The following is a 16,364-nucleotide window of genomic DNA, read 5'->3' as shown; positions in this document are numbered from 1 at the left end:
CTTTTTAAAAAATCCAATGAGGGGTCTCTTGTGTTCTGTTTTTGTACTTACTATTTAAAACTTCTGACATCTCATATTTCCTATTTACAGTGTTTTTCTGTTCCTTTTTTTCTACTATCATTCTCATAGTATTTTGGGGGTCTTTTTGTATCTCTTGTTCTTGTTTTATCTTTCTTATATTATCTCTTATACTTATTTAAAATTATTTGTCTGTCCCAGTACTTCTGTTTTAGATATTATGTCACCTAGTGTGGTAGCCAGCTTCCAATATAGCCCCCAATGATCCCTATCTCCTGGTATTCACATCCTGTGTAGTTCCTTCCCATGTTGTACTAGGGTTAGCCAAATACTCCAGTATCTTGGATGGTCCTCAGTGTGTGGGGTTGCCTGAGACCCTTATGTGTACCTGTTAGACCCACAGTCTTGCAGCACCCCAGATAGAGAATGGTCTTGTTCTGCTCTTCCAGTGACTGAGCCCTTATTTGAGGAATGGTCAGCTTCCCTTCTAATACTGGGGTGTGCTGGGAGCCTCTTAAGAGTTATCTCCAGCTTTACATGGCATTCTTGGGGAGAGAGATGAGAGGATGGCTACCCTGATGCCCCTTGTGGAGAAATTTCTGGCCAGAACCTGGCACAGCAAGGCCACAACCTGTAGGACCCCAGGTACCCCACCCATTGTCTGCCACTTCTTGTGGAGGATAACACCTGACCTGTAACACATCTGCCTTCTGATAACGTACATGGGAAAAAGGACTTTCGTTTGATCATTAACCTCCAAAAAAGCAGGTGACTTCTTTTCAGTGCTTGATTTGTTTGTCTACAGTAGTGGGTTGGAGAAGGCAAATAAAAGGTGTCTGTTGGTGAAACAGTTAAGACAGGTACCCATAAGCTGGAAACCCAGTTTAGGGCTTAGAGTCCTAGGCATGGCAAGGCCACAGTCCCTCAAGCTAGCCCCAAAGCAAGTGACAAGAATAGGAGCCTTAGACCCCTGCCTAGGACTCCCAAGGAAGGGTCTGGATCCTAGAACTGGTGACATGTGGAAGGCTAGAGGTGGCTGCCCAATGTTTCTAAGTAGCCCATACTTCCCAGCCTTTGTGATGAATCTTGCCCTTTTCAAGTCGGGAACTCTCTCATTCTTCACTCAGGGGCCTGTCCTGAAAACATAAATTCACAGCTATAATCCAGAGCCTTACAGGCAGACAGATGTACCACACAGCAGCCTCAAGGCTTCCTCCAGCTGTCCTCAACCTGGGCTCATGTTTTAGAACCAATTCTCAGCATCCACTCTCCGACCACCGGGGAAGAAAGCACTGCATGACCCACCCTCCACCCAGTGAAGCATTTTGGCTCCATCAGGTAAAGAGCCCCTGGAGACTCCATGTATAACAAAAACCAGAAAGAGGGCAGAGAAATCAACAGACCACAGTGACCTTCATGTGTGCAAAGTACAGTTGTTAAAAACAAAGCAACAACAGAAAAGAGGCTGTAGCCTCAATGGGGCAGTGCTGAAGCAGAGCCCCATATTCCCAGACCTGTGGGGAGAGGGTCCTGCACCCCAACAGGTCTAGGGCTGGCAGGCAGGGAGGTAGGGTCTCATGTGGAGGCCCTCGTGGCAAATAATGGAGATCTGGTGGGGCTGATGGTGGGCTGGAGGGAGCCTGATTACAATGGGGCTGTGGCCTCAGCTCCCTCCTCTGAGTCCCACACCTCAGACTGCAGGTAATCAGCAAAGAGAGCCTTGGCCCGGCGTAGGACGCGCCCCAGGTGGTGTTTTCGCACGAGGCGGTCAAAGTGCATGGCCAGCTCGTTGTAATCCAGCCCGTTGCGCATGATGTGGTCACGGTGCTCCAGCAGTATGGCGAGACAGAGGAAGAGCATGAATGGGTTCCCCTGGCCAAACTCCTGGGGTGGGGGCAGGCCCAATGGGTGTGGGGGTGGCAGAGACTTCCCAGGGTCTTGTGGGGAGCCCACCTCAGGTATCAGGGGGGATCCTGCAGCCACATCACCAGCAGGAGAGGCCTCCTGGGAGGATGGCGGAGATGAAGAGGATGGTGAATCGGGGTGGGAAGAGGAGGATAGTAGTGGGTCTGAGGAGTTCAGCAAGGGCTCCGAGAGGGACTTGGAGCTAATGAGGGCAATGGGGTGGGGCAGCTGGACCCGAGGGTCCCTCCTGGGGCTGGTGTTATCCCTGAGTTGCTGGAAGTCATCCAGACTGGCTTGTCTCAGGAGACGTCCCCCGCCACTAGGCCCCTGACTGGTCATGGCCAAGTGGTCAACCGCATCTTCAAAAGCACCACCTCCCCCACCGGCAGGCCTCAACATGTGCCTCTGCCGCACAGGCCGCCCCCTGTGGCTGCTGAAGCCAGTGTCTGCCACTTGGCTGGGGGGTCCGATGAGCTCTACCTCGTGTTCAGGAGGATCGGGAGGCAGCGAGCTCCAGGTGACCTCGAGCATGCGGAGGGCATCGTCAAAGGCGAACTCGCGCTTGAGCTCAAGCAGCAGCCAGCGGTAGCAGAAGAAGAGATCATCAGCACCAGCTTCCTGCAAGTACTGGTAGAAGTCGGGGTCGGCGTGTCGCAGCAGCAACTTGAGGTGCGCGAACTTGGTGGCCATGGCGCGGCCATCAGGGTGGAAGTTCCCAGCCAGGCGCTTCATGATGCCACAAAAGCAGACGAAGGCATGGCCTTCATGGTCCATGACGGCAAGGATGGGTGAGGCGAGATCGCTCATGCCCTGGCAGTAGGACACCTGTGGGTGGGTGACGGCGTAAGTGGTGAGCAGGTCGTGCAGCGCGCGCAGGTGTGGGCCATCCTCGGGCCCCGCGTAGTAGGGGTGGGCCCGGTCGGTCCGCAGGACATCCTTGAGGACCGTGCTGCGGATGAACTCCAAGTCCTCGGGGCTGGCTCGCTGTGCCCACTCACTCTTAAGCTGCTCATATTCCCGACTCTTCCGTTTCATGTAGTCCATCCTTTCGCGGCCTGTCAGCCCGTCTGGGTACACATTCAGCAGATACCGCCACACCACCTGGTCAGGGACAAGAAGGATGAGGCTGAGGATCTACAGATGAGCTGCCACATCCCCGGGTATATCTGTCACCACCCCGCCCCTGCCCTGGACCTCTGTCCTCCTTCAGAAGTTTGCCTTCCCACCTTTGACTCCTAGCCCCTCCGGAAGGAGAGCTTGCTGCCCGGGAGCATCACCACGCCATCCCATGACAGTGTGGTCCACTGCATGTGTCTCATGAGCTACTCATGACTACGGGAGGAATGGATCCAGTGAGTGGTCGAGGGGGCTCACCTTTCGCAGGGAGGGCTCAACACCACCGTGATAGATCCGCAGGCGCAACTCCTCAGGGCGGGAGAGCTGGCCCTCGTGGTTCAGGTATGTGTGGAACTCAGCATCACTCAGGGGTGGCTTGAAAGGCTTGACATCCTCCCCGTATGACCAGCTCAGCACCTGCTGGACCTTAGACAAGGTGCGGCCCACCTGTGAAGGAGCGGGAAGGCCACTGGTCAGCTGGCAGGCTAGGGGCAGGTGCCAACCAGCACACTCAGAATTAGGGGAGCCAGGCAGGCCCTGCCCTACAGCCACCTGAGAGTCCCGGGGGTCCCTGAAACCACCTGAGAAAGGATGGACTGTGTGAAGGGCAGGGCAGCCGCTGTCAGCGATGACCGTTTCTCAGCCAGCAGCACGTCGGAGCCGATGACATCCTTGGGGCTGATTATGTCCCAGTCTTCCAGCAGCGGGCCTGGACACACAGAGCGAAGCAACATGATAATGGGGATAAGAACCTCACACCTCAGGGCTGGGTTCCTCTCCTGCCGAAGCCAGGCAACCACAGGGCAATGAGCAACTCCCACTCTCTCTTCCCATGTCATCTAAATCATGCAAAACATAGAGCCATAAATTATTTTTTTTAAATTTTTTGTATTTTTTTTATTCTTTTCTATTAGACTGACTGTCTTTTATATTAGGTAACTCTCACAAAATGGCTGGGCAGACTCTAATAGTAATATTTACCATGTGCCAGGTACTATGTGACAAGGGCTTAGCTTTAATTTAAATAATAACATGAGACAACATTTCCATAGTGCTAAGTGCCAGGAAGTGTTCTGAGCCCTTAGCTTTTTTTTTAAGAGTTGAATTTTTAAATATATATATTTTTATTGATTTCTGAGAGGAAGGGAGGGGAGATAGAAACATCAATGATGAGAGAATCATTGATCGGCTGCCTCCTGCACACCCCACACTGGGGATTGAGTCTGCAACCCAGGCATGTGCCCTGACTGGGAATCGAACTGTGACCTCCTGGTTCATAGGTTGATGCTCAACCACTAAGCCACACTGGCTGGGCAGAGTTGAATTTTTAAAATTGATTGTTTTTTGGAGAGAGAGTGAGGAAGGGAGGGAGGGAAGAAAGGAAGGAGGAAGAGAGGAAGAGATAGAGGGAGAGAGAAGGGGAGAGAGAGAGACATCTATCGGTTGTCTCACGCACGCGCCCTGACCGGGGATTGAACCCACAACCTTTTGGTGCATGGGATGATGCTCCAACCAACTGAAGCACATTGGCCAAGGCTTAGCTTATTTACTAGTTGCATCCATCCTATAAGTTAGGCACTATTATTATCACCACTCCTTCATGAGGAAACAGGCACAGTCAGGATAAGATAGTTGCCCAAGGCCCCACAGCTAGTGAGTGAAGGAACCAAAATGTGGAGTGCCCAAACTCTTTATCTTATATTCATGCCACGGCTCCTCCCACAATCAGTATAGATTACCATGGTCATTACAGAAGATGGAAAAGGGTTGGAATAATTAGTAAGTGGCCAAGATTCCGCAGCTAGGAAATGGGAAGGCCAGGATCTGAACCTCATTGGCCTTCCTCCAGAGCCCAGATAGATTTTAGAAAAAAAAATTTGTGGAATATGTATGTTCTGTATGTTAGATAGAGGAAACAATGCTCTGCTGGACTTTCTCCAGTTCTGGCCCTTGGAACATCAGCAGAAGTCTGTCCCTTCTCTCAGTTCTTTACAGCCCTGGAATCCTTTCTTCTCACCTCTGTGATGTGGTGGCTGAAGCAGCAGTGGCCACCTGGAGGTTAAGTTGTAGAGATTCAGGAGATGTCAGCCCTGGCACCACAGAGCTGCTAAGCTGACAACAGCAACATCTAGTGGCTTTCAAACTCTCTATATGAAACAAATCAACTTGGATTTGCTTACTAGTAATCTGTTGTCATCTGCAGGCAAGTGCCAGCCTTAAGCAGCATTTCCATGGAGTTCACTGTACTTTCGCCCTCAGAGCTGAGGAGGAAGCAGACTCTAGACCAGTGGTTCCCAATGTGGGGTACACACCCCACAGGGGGGCAATTTGATTTTTAAGGGGGCAGTTCGAGGATGAATTATTAACAGTGAATTTTTTGCATTTCTTATGGTTCTAGGGGCCTCATATACAGTATATAAATATTTATTGTGACATATTTATGCATTTCAGTTCTCTATTATATGTTTTGAAACTTTATTTGCTATTTTTTCATATCACTTCATATTATTTTTTTTAACAATTTCTTAGTGATTTCTTCTTCAGTACTGTCCTTTCGTTCTTTTATTTTTCTCTTTCATGGATGTCATGTTCTTTGGAAGCTTGTTTAGACCAAGTTAATGTCCTTTTAGGCTTCCTCCACGTGAATAGGCGTTCACTTTTTGAATAATAAGAATTATATGTCACGGGGGGGGGGGGCGGAGGGGCATCAGGATTTAGAGATGCTTAGGTGGGGCCTGGCCAATGAAAGGTTGGGAACCACTGCTCTGGACCATTTGGATGTCCCTGGCCCGCCTTGCACTAAGAACCTACGGGATCCAAAAGGGGAGCCTGAGTGCTCGCTTCAGCAGCACATACAAGTATACTAAAATCGGAAAGACACAGAAGAGATTAGCATGGCCCCTGCGCAAGGATGACACGCAAATTCATGAAGCGTTCCATATTAAAACAAACAAAAACAACGGGGAGCCTGAGAGCCACTCTACACATGGCCTCCTCTGCTCCTCGTATGAGTGAACAGTGTCTCTATCTGTTCAGTTGCTAAGCCAGAAACCTGAGAGACGTCCTTGCTGCCTCCCACTCTCTCAACTCCCAGTGCCAAACCGTTGCTAAGTCCCATGGCTCCTGCAGCAAAACATACTTTAATTCCACCTCTTCTCTCGTTTCCACCTTGTCAGCCTGTCAGAGCCACCACATCTCCCACCTGAAACTGCTGCCTAACCAGTCCCTGTTTCCTTTTCGCCCCTCCCCTCTCTCCCAACAGCTGCCAGAGTGGTCTTTCTAAAACATTAGAGCATTAAAACACAACAGGTAAAATGGAGGTCACACTACTGGACGGGTAAAATGAAGAAGGAGAAGACCAAGGAGAACCCCTTCAAGGCACAGACCTAAGCTTGATGATTCAAGTGAAAAAGTAGAGAGACCTGGAGGGCAATTCCAAAACACCTAATATGCAAATACTAGGAAATGCAGGGGGAGAAGGGAGATCAGGTGAAGACATTATAATCACACAGACATGAAGGAGAATGCCCTTGAGATGAAGAAATGGCTCACCAAGCCTCAGATAGGATTATTTAACAAGCCACACATATAATAGGCCTCCCCAGCGCTATCCAGATGCTAGTGAAATGCCCGAATTCCAGGAAGGAAGAAAAACCCTTGCCAGCTTCCAAAGTCAAGGAATAGGCTGCTTACAACAGAAAGAAGGTCATCAGAACTCTGGAAGCAAGAAGACAGTGGCCAGCCCTGACCAGTTTGGCTCAGTGGATAGAGCATCGACCTGCAGACTGAAGGGTCCCAGGTTCGATTCCGGTCAAGGGCATATACCTTGGTTGCGGGCTCATCCCCAGTAGCGGGTGTGCAGGAGGCAGCTGATCGATGTTTCTCTCTCATCAATATTTCTAACTCTCTATCCCTCTCTCTTCCTCTCTGTAAAAATCAATAAAATATATTTTTTAAAAAAGAAGACAGTGGCTTGTGGCACAAATGGAGTGTTGAGAAGGAAAGCCTAAGATCCAAGGGCTCCACGCCAGGCAAACAGTACCTGTCTATGGTGGCCAAATAAAGACATTTTTGGTCACTAGAGTACATCTAACTCACATACCTTATTGGAAGAGAACACAGAAGTTCTCAAAGGAAATGACTACAACAGCTCAAGGGAGGGAAGGCAAAGGAAGTGTAAATGGTGATGGGCCACAGTTTGTAACATATATAGTTAAACATGAAATGACAGAGACACTGTGATTGGGAGTTTGTAATCTTAAGTGTTACTTTAGCATTCCTTAAACATAAGCAACCTACTATAAAGAAAAGATAATGATAGCCTGGAATTAAAAAAGAAACAAAAATTACCGTCTCAGCAAAACCCAGAAGTTAAGGGTTAGGGATCAGAAGAAGAATTAGAATTAAAAGTGTTCCAGCCCTGGCCTGGTATCTCAGTTGGTTGGAGCATCGTCCCGATATGCCAAGGTTTCGGGTTCCATTCCCAATCAGGGCACATACAGGAATCAACCAATGAATGTATAAACAGGTGAAACAATAAATCTCAATCTCTCTCTCTCTCTCTCTCTCTCTCTCTCCCCCTTCCTCCCTCCCTCCCTCCCTCCTTCCCTCCCTCCCTCTTCCTCTCCAAAAATCAATTAAAAGAAAAAGTGTTCCAAAGCTTTCATTCCAAGGGCCAGGGAGGGTGGGAAACACTGGATGAGAAAAGTAAGTGGCCTAAAGATTTCACTGTCGCCCTAGCTGGTTTGCTTCAGTGGATAGTGCATCGGCCTACAGACTGAAGGGTCCCAGGTTCAATTCCAGTCAAGGGCATATGCTGGGTTGCAGGCTCAATCCCCAGTAGGGTGCGTGCAGGAGGGAGCCAACCAATGATTCTCCCTTATCATTGATGTTTTTATTTCCCTTTCCTCTCTGAAATCAATAAAAATATATTTTTTAAAAAGATTTCACCGTCAATTGTGTAAAAAAGCATAAATCCAGCTATGGGTTTTTTTATGAGAGATATACCTAAAACTAGGTGACAAAGAAAAAATGAAAATTGAAGAAACCTGAAGGAATACCTGGCAAACACAAACAGAAAACAAAGCAGCAATGTTAATGTCAGAAAAAACACACCACTCAAGGCCAAAAACATTACAGGAAAAAAGAGACAGTCTTATATAGATTTTAAAAAGAAAGAACCCATTGGGTAAAGGATTTGTACAAGCAGAAACTCATCTAGTGGCAAAACCTGATCTGAACTGACATGAGACTATATATAGTCTTTATGTAACCCACTGAGTGTGAATATACATACATTTCCCTGAAGAAACACCCAAGTATTTTATTACAGGGTGTTGCCTCAGGCCCTGCATCTGGTATTGCATAACATATGCTGTACAGACTACATTTCCTCATCATAAAATTGTCAAACTTCCCAAACCCCAAATTAATACATAAACGCTGCGTAATGCCAATCGGAAATGCAATGGGGTTTTTCCTGGAACTGGATAAAATTATTTTAAGGTTCATATGAAAGAATTCACAGTTAGGGATAGTTAAGGAAAAGAAGAGTCATGAAAAAGAATAGTGGAAGGATGGCAATGCTGGACTTATTAATATTTATCACAAAAGTACTATGATAAAAATATGATGTTAGCATAGCAGTAGAGAAAGAGAGCCAATTGGTGGAATGCAATAGAAAGCCCAGAAATAATTCCAAGTACACATGGGAACTCAGTATTGACAAAAATGGCATTTCAAATCAGTGTAGAAAAGGTGGTTATTTAAAAAATGATGCTGCCCTGGCCGGTGTTGCTCAGTTGGTTGGAGCGTCATCCTGTACAACAAAAGGTGGCAGGTTCCACTCCTGGTCAGGGCACATACCCAGGTTGCAGGTTCAATCCCTGGTCAGGGCGCGTGCAGGAAGCAACTGATTGGTGTTTCTCTTTCATCTCTCTCTCTCTCTCTTAATAAATAAATAAATAACATGTATAAATGATGTTGGCATAATTGACTATTTGGAATTTTTAAAAAAATCAATGTCTAGTTATCAGAATGTTGACAGAGTAGAGATTTACATATAAAAAAGAAAATAATAAGCATATTAGGAGATATAGGGGAAGGTGTTCCAAATTAAGAGGAGAAACTCAGAAATCATAAAGAAATAGGTATCCTATATAATAAAACCCTAATATGCAAATCAACTGAATGGCGGAACGGACCTATGATGGGCACTGACCACCAGGGGGCAGACGCTCAACACAGGAGCTGCCCCCTGGTGATCATTGTGCTTCCACAGGGGGAGAGCAGCTCAGCCAGAAGTCGGGCTCATGGCTGGCAAGCGCAGCGGCGGTGGTGGGAGCCTCTCCAGCCTCTGCAGCAGTGCTAAGGAGCAGGGAGTCGAGCAGTAAGGAGCAGTGAGCAGGCGGATGGTAAAAAGCCAGGGGTCCCGGACTGCAAGAGGAATGTCTGACTGCCGGCATGTGGACGTCCCCCGAGGGGTCCCAGACTGTGAGAGGCGCAGGTCGGGCTGAGGGACTGCCCCCACCCCCATGCACAAATTTCGTATACTGGTCCTCTAGTATATGTATAAGACTGCGTCTAAATTTTAATTTTCTTAAAAAAGACATTTTTATTGATTTCAGAGAGGAAGGGAAAGGGAGAGATAGAAACATCAATGATGAGAGAGAATCATTGATTGGCTGCCTCCTGCATGCCCCCTACTGGGGATCAAGCCCAAAATCCAAGCATGTGCCCTGACTGGGAATTGAACTGTAACCTCCTGGTTCATAGGTGGATGCTCAACCACTGAGCCACACCAGCCAGGCTTAATTTTTGATAGGACAAAAAAAATACCATAAACAAAACGATAGAACAAAAGGTAAGCTGGGGAAAAACATTTGCAATTCATCTCATTGAAAGAAGATTCTTTTTTTAAAATACATTTTTATTGATTTGAGAGAGGAAAGGATAGGGAGAGAGAGATAGACACATCAATGATGAGAGAAAATCTACAGACGAATGAACCAGGAGGTCATGGTTCAATTCCTGGTCAGGCCAATTTGAGGTTGTGGGCTTGATCCTCAGTAGGGGGCATGCAGGAGGCAGCCGATCAACGGTTCTCTCTCATCACTAATGCTTCTATCTCTCTCTCCCTCTCCCTTCTTCCCTGAAATCAATAAAAATAAATTTAAAAAAATAAATACAACTGCCATTATCACATTGCTATATTTACATATTATAACTGAAACATATCTATAGCTCTATTGTTATACTGCATTGTATAATTATATATTACTAGATTATATGCTACAATAATAAATATAATTATTTTACTAGAGCTAATACTTTTTGAGTATTTACTATGTAGCAATGCACCGTTACAGGCATTTTACATGAATTTCCCTGTTTAATCCTCTCGATAGCCCTAAGATACCATTTTGTCTACAGGTAAAGAAATTGAGGCCCAGTGGTCAACCCAGAACTTGGAATGAGGCTACTTTGCTCCCTAGACCACTGTGAGGGAGTGTTATTGCAAGGGTGGCATCATCCTATAGGGACAGGGTAGGTCCCAGAGCAGTGCCCCCCCCCCCCCCCCCCAGGACACTGGGTACTCACTGTCCTCAGTGGGCCGAATATCTACACGCAGCTGCAGGTAAGGTTTGGAGGCAGTGGCGAAGGCTGTGCTGAGGTCCCAGTCAGACAGGAGTGAGAGGTAAGCTTCCTGCCCCAGCCGATCCCGGCCCAGGTAGCTGATGCCAAAGTTCTTCTTCCTGGACATGGGAGGTGCGGCAGCTCTCAGTGCCCCGGAGGCCTCAGGGACAGTTTCCAAAAGAACCAGGGGAAGGTAAATGATGTTGATTGACAACAACTTTCTACTAGGTGCTAGATATTGTGCTAAGGATTGAGGGCAGATCCCTCATCTCTACTTGGTAACACAAACACAGAAACACACACACACACCTGCTTGTATCTGGAGGACACACTGGAAACTGGTAAAATGTTGGTACCCTCTAGGGAGGGTAACAGGGTAGTTGAAGGGTAGAAGTGGAAAGAAAGCAGCCTTCTTACTGCATAAAAAAAGCAATCTGTATGACTGTCACTTTTCACAACAAAAGATGTTTATGAAAAAAAGTCAAATGACAAACTAGGAATTTGTTCTCAGATACATTTGTGTAACTATGCAAAGAAGTATGTTGTGTGACAACTACTGTAACCATGAAAACATCCTAAACACCCATTACTTTGGCACTCTTCGAGTTTGTTACCATGTGCCTGTATTCCTCCAAAATAACCACCAAAACAAAATAACCATCACACCTGCCCCCAAGAGACCCCACTTTTCATCTATCAGGTTGGCAAATTTTCCAGTATTTTATAGGAACCCGTGTTTGTGAGGGTGTGAGGGAAACAGATATTTTATATGCTTCTGGTGAGACTGTAAATTGGTAAAACCTGTCAGGAGAGCATTTTGGAACCACCCATTGAAAATTTACAAAGCATACGCCCTTTAATCCAGCAACAACAGTGCTAGGTGGCTGTGCACTGTGGGGTTATTTATAATAAAACAAGCAAATCACCTATCAAACAACAACAATGAAAAGGCCAATCAGTCACTGTCGAGGTGGGTAGCTCACTGGTCAGTCACCAGCACCCCCTTACTCACCCATTCAAGTCAAATGCTCGGATGAGGATGTGCTGCAACACATCGAGTGAGGTGATCTGGGGGTCAACAGCAAAAGAGCGGAACTCAGGTGGCAAGAAGCTCTCACATTTCTGGGGAGAGAAGACCCAGGGGAGGCCATCAGGGGTTATATCACCATGCTGAAGCAGAGGGAGCAGAAGGAGGCAAGGTCAGAGGCGTGGTGGGGGCCAGATCAAGGTGGGCATCCTGGACGATGGTTTTTGCTCTGAGTGAGGTGGTAGCATTGGGAGGGTTCTGAGCAGAGGAAGAATGTGGTCTGACTTTAGATTTACAGGATCCTTCTGGCTTCTCTGCTTGGGACAGAGTGTGGGGTGCAAGGGAGAAAGCAGCAGTCTAGTGAGGAGGAGGCTACTGCAATGGTCCAGACACCCAATCTTTCTTCTATATTCCCCCAACGATGGTTGTCAGGATCATCATGTCCAGTCTGGCCTCTATTAAATTCGTCCTTCATGCTGCGACCAATCTAGCACATGGAGCTACAACACTCCTCTGCTTAAATATCTTTTTAAGAAAAATATTTTTATTGATTTCAGAGAGCAAAGGAGAGGGAAAGAGAGACAGAAACATCAATGATGCCCTAACCGGTTTGGCTCAGTGGATAGAGTCTCAGCCTGCGGACTCAAGGGTCCCAGGTACAATTCCAGTCAAGGGCATGTACCTTGGTTGCGGGCACATCCCCAGTAGGGAGTGTGCAGGAGGCAGCTGATCAATGCTTCTCTCTCATCGATGTTTCTAACTCTCTATCCCTCTCCCTTCTTTGTAAAAAATCAATAAAATATATTAAAAAAAAGAAACATCAATGATGAGAGAGAACCATTGACTGGCTGCCTCCTGCGCACCCCCTACTGGGGATCAAGCCCACAACCGGGTCTATGCTCTTGACTGGAATTGAACCCGGGACCCTTCAGTCCACAGGCTGACGCTCTATCCACTGATCCAAACTGGCTAGGGCTTAAATATCTTTAAAGGGTCCCCAACAGGTGGGCCTATAGGACCCTAGCCTCCTCTCTCCCATCAGCTATTTTGTGTGTGTGTTTTCAATCCTCACCCGAGGATATTTTCCATTGATTTTCAGGGAGAGTTGGAGAGAGGGACAGAGAGAAACATTGATGTGAGAGAAACACATCGATTGGTTGCCTCCTGAACGTGCCCTGACCAGGGCCTGGGCCGAGGAGGAGCCTGCAACCCAACAGAGGAACATGTCCTAGACCCAAATCGAACCTGGGACCCTTCGGTCAGGTCTGCAGGCCGACAGGCTGTCACTGAGCCAAACCGGCTAGGGCTCATCAGCTTTTTTTTCCCCATCAGCTTTCTTGAACTTTACACTCGTACTGCCAAATTGCTGTAAGTTTACTTCTCTCCAGAACCTACCCACTTCTCAGCGCCACCACCTTAGTCTGAGCCACCATCACTGCTTGCTGGGACTAGTGCAACAGCTTTCTTACTCAGAGCACACTTCAAAGGCCCTTCACAATCTGGCCCTCTCATCTCTCCGATTCACCTTCATCCACTCTTCCCCTCACTCTCTCCAGGGCTCCAGGAATATGGGAACCTAAGGGCACAGGCCAAGCTCATCCCCACCTCCCAGCCTTTGCCCTTGCTGTTCCCTTTGCCTAGAACACCCATCCTCACCCCCCACCCCCACAGGCACAGGCTAACACCTTGCAATTCGGGTCTCTGCTCCTTCAATACTATCCTGGGGATTTCCCGGTACAACCTTGGCTAAAGTAACGCCCTAGTTGAGAACCTTTTTCAGCATTGCCTCATGACATTCACCGGTGTCCGAAGCATCTCATTTATTTAGCTGTTTGTCTCCCTCACCCGGTGGGGACCTGCACAAAAGTGCGCTCTCAACACATATGTTAACTGACCTAGGCGCCTCCTTTTCAGACAGCAACCCCCCCACCCCATCCTCAGGGACCCACTCCTCAACAAGGCCCCTCCTCCATCCCTACAGCCCCTCTTCTCCACCATAATCCCCATCCTGCCATTTTCAGTCTCCACGCCTTCCAGCCCTGGCCTCGCATTCCCACGTCCTGCCTACTCCACCCCTGTCACTATTACCAGGCAGGCCCTCCAGCCTCGCCCCTCAGGTGACACCCCAAATCTCAGGTCCCACCCTCCATCCTATGACAGTCACCGCCTTCTCCTCCCCTGGGAGCCCCGGGCCAGCTGGTTGAGCGGCAGCCGACCTCACCTTGACTCGGACCCGTACCACCTCTCGCTCCTCCTCCTCAGCCGCCGCCGCTTGGACTCCCCCACCAGGCGGGGGCGCCCCAGAGCCGGCCAAATCCAAGGACCCAGTGGCCGTCGCCATCCCGCCGCCACCCGCCTGAGGGTGACGGGTGACGGTCGCCCCCCTACCCCTGCGCGCACTCCAGAGTGCGGGCGCCCGCGGCCCCACCTTGCGCCTGGGCGCAGGCGCAGAGCGCACTGCGCGACCCTAGCACCCCCACACCTGATAGAGTGGAGGTCGCTTCTGCGCGTGCGCATAGAGTGCTGTTGCCAGGAGCCCCGCCCCACAACGCCGGGTGTTTTGCCTCACATCAGCCAGTGCGCAGACGCCTACTGAGGTCCCACCTCCCCTTGTCCGTGGTTTGGTTGTTTGGATAGTTTACTTCCGGATTCACCCTAGTTAGTGTTAAAGTGTTGACCTATTCCAGCGAGAGGAGTGGGCGGGGAAAGGAAGCTGCTGCGCGATGACGTCAAGGCCCCCCAGAGCCTGCTGCAAGTTGCCTTGTGCCTCAGCTTACAGATGATGTCATCTATTTCAGATGCTGTGGCCCTCTTCAAATGAATCCGCTGAACAGAAAAATAACCCTTTTCTCGAATCTTTTAAAAAAATAGTTTACACATTGTGAAAATCAATGGAGCCATACATTTTAAATGTTTGTGATTTTGTTCACATATTATACTTAATTTACCAAAAAAGTCATTTTTATGCTCTCTAGAGATCCTAGCTTTTTATTTTTTTTAATTTTTTTTAAATATATTTTATTGATTTTTTACAGAGAGGAAGGGAGAGAGATAGAGAGCTAGAAACATCGATGAGAGAGAAACATCGATCAGCTGCCTCCTGCACATCTCCTACTGGGGATGTGCCCACAACCCAGGTACATGCCCTTGACCGGAATCGAACCTGGGACCTTTCAGTCCGCAGGCCGACGCTCTATCCACTGAGCCAAACCGGTTTCGGCAATCCTAGCTTTTTATTTATTTATTTTTTTAATTTTTATTTTTTAAAATATGTTTTATTGATTTTTACAGAGAGGAAGGGAGAGGGATAGAGAGTTAGAAACATCGATGAGAGAGAAACATCGATCAGCCGCCTCCTGCACACCCCCCACCGGGGATGTGCACGCAACTAAGGTACATGCCCTTGGCCGGGACCAAACCTGGGACCCTTGAGTCTGCAGGCCGATGCTCCATCCACTGAGCCAAACCAGTCCCGGCGATCCTAGCATTTTAAAGTTTACCTTCATTTTATTTAATCCTTGAGGACAACATGTTGAGGTTGGTCCTTTTATTAAATGGTGTGTCCACTAAATATTGGCTGAATGATTGAATATATCTTAGATTCCTCTGAGAAACTCTATGTATGGAAAAATGCAAAAAGACATTCTCCTTACTTTACTGCACAATATCCATATGGTTTGGACAAAATACAGACTGCTCTTGCAAATGTAATTTTTTTTTTGGTATTTTGTATTTTTTTCTTTTTTTTCAAATGTAATTTCTAACAAAGGAGTCCTGTAAGATAACTGGACTTCAGCTATTGTTGCAGCGTTATATGGATGCTACCCTTAACATTAACTTTTAAATGAAGACTGCAATTCTGTTTTGGTATCTTTTGAAATAATTTGTTGCCTTGGTACTAATATTAAATTGACATCTATTTTCTGGAATCTATCTATATAAAAGCCTAAGCAATTGAAAGACCGGTCAACCAGTCGCTATGATGTGCACTGACCACCAGGGGCTGCCCCCTGATGGTCAGTGTGCTCTCACAGCAGGAGTGCTGCTCAGCTGACCAACGGATGCCAGATGCAGGGCTCACGGCTGGCTGCCGCTGCCTGGAGACCACAGTGTAGCTGCAGCAAGCCTACCAAGTGGTGCAGCAGCAGGCACAGCAGGGCCGGGATGAGCAGGAGCTGCAGGCAGGAGTGGCAGGTGGTGTTGGACTGCCGGTTTCGGCCCGATCCCCGCAGGCTATGCCGAGGGATCCCACCAGTGCACAAATCCGTGCACCAGGCCTCTAGTGTATAAATAATGATTTTTTTGAAAGCCAGAAGAGGGTTATTGGCACATTTCTCTTACCCCAGGTGCTGGAGTCAAAAATACTTACGGCACTGCTGGATTTTTTATGGAAACAAGGAGCTTGAGAGTCTGCTTTTCATTAAAATTACCGTAGAATGGAATGAGCAAAACATTAGCCTGGAGCTTGGAGTTTATCCTGAGTGCACTAAAGCAGCAGTTGCCAACTAGTGGTCTGCGGACCACTGGTGGTCCGTGAGGTCTGAAAGGTTGGCGATAGCTGCACTGGAGCACAGGTTTTAGATGTGGGTATGATGTGGTCAGAAGCCTCTGTCTTGGTTGTGGAGAGAGCCTTGGATGGAAAGATAGTGGAAACAAGATAATA

The 16,364-nt window shown here is 47.9% G+C and overlaps 1 protein-coding gene and 1 non-coding gene across 3 annotated transcripts; one reads left to right on the top strand and one right to left on the bottom strand.

Moving 5' to 3' along the window:
• Window positions 1–1,431: 1,431 nt before the first annotated feature.
• TBC1D25 (TBC1 domain family member 25) lies at window positions 1,432–14,210 on the bottom strand. Of its 2 annotated transcripts, none has more exons than XM_006097164.3 (6): window positions 13,923–14,210; window positions 11,687–11,844; window positions 10,639–10,793; window positions 3,621–3,748; window positions 3,298–3,486; window positions 1,432–3,024 (listed from the first exon to the last, which is right to left on the bottom strand). In XM_006097164.3, the coding sequence occupies exons 1-6, from the start codon at window positions 14,040–14,042 to the stop codon at window positions 1,663–1,665; spliced, it is 2,112 nt and encodes a 703-aa protein (XP_006097226.1). In that variant the 5' UTR covers window positions 14,043–14,210; the 3' UTR covers window positions 1,432–1,662. The 2 variants fall into 2 exon arrangements, with proteins under 2 accessions (XP_006097226.1, XP_006097227.1); XM_006097165.3 differs by having other exon boundaries at window positions 11,687–11,796.
• LOC111827638 lies at window positions 5,881–5,985 on the top strand. Its single transcript, XR_002831278.1, has one exon. It is a non-coding gene; the product is annotated as a U6 spliceosomal RNA (small nuclear RNA).
• Window positions 14,211–16,364: the final 2,154 nt, after the last annotated feature.

The sequence above is a fragment of the Myotis lucifugus genome, unplaced genomic scaffold (genome assembly GCF_000147115.1).
Source record: "Myotis lucifugus unplaced genomic scaffold, Myoluc2.0 scaffold_196, whole genome shotgun sequence".
Taxonomy (NCBI): Eukaryota; Metazoa; Chordata; class Mammalia; order Chiroptera; family Vespertilionidae; genus Myotis; species Myotis lucifugus.
Note: the sequence above shows the minus strand (reverse complement) of the source record. Positions and strands in the feature narration are given on the sequence as shown.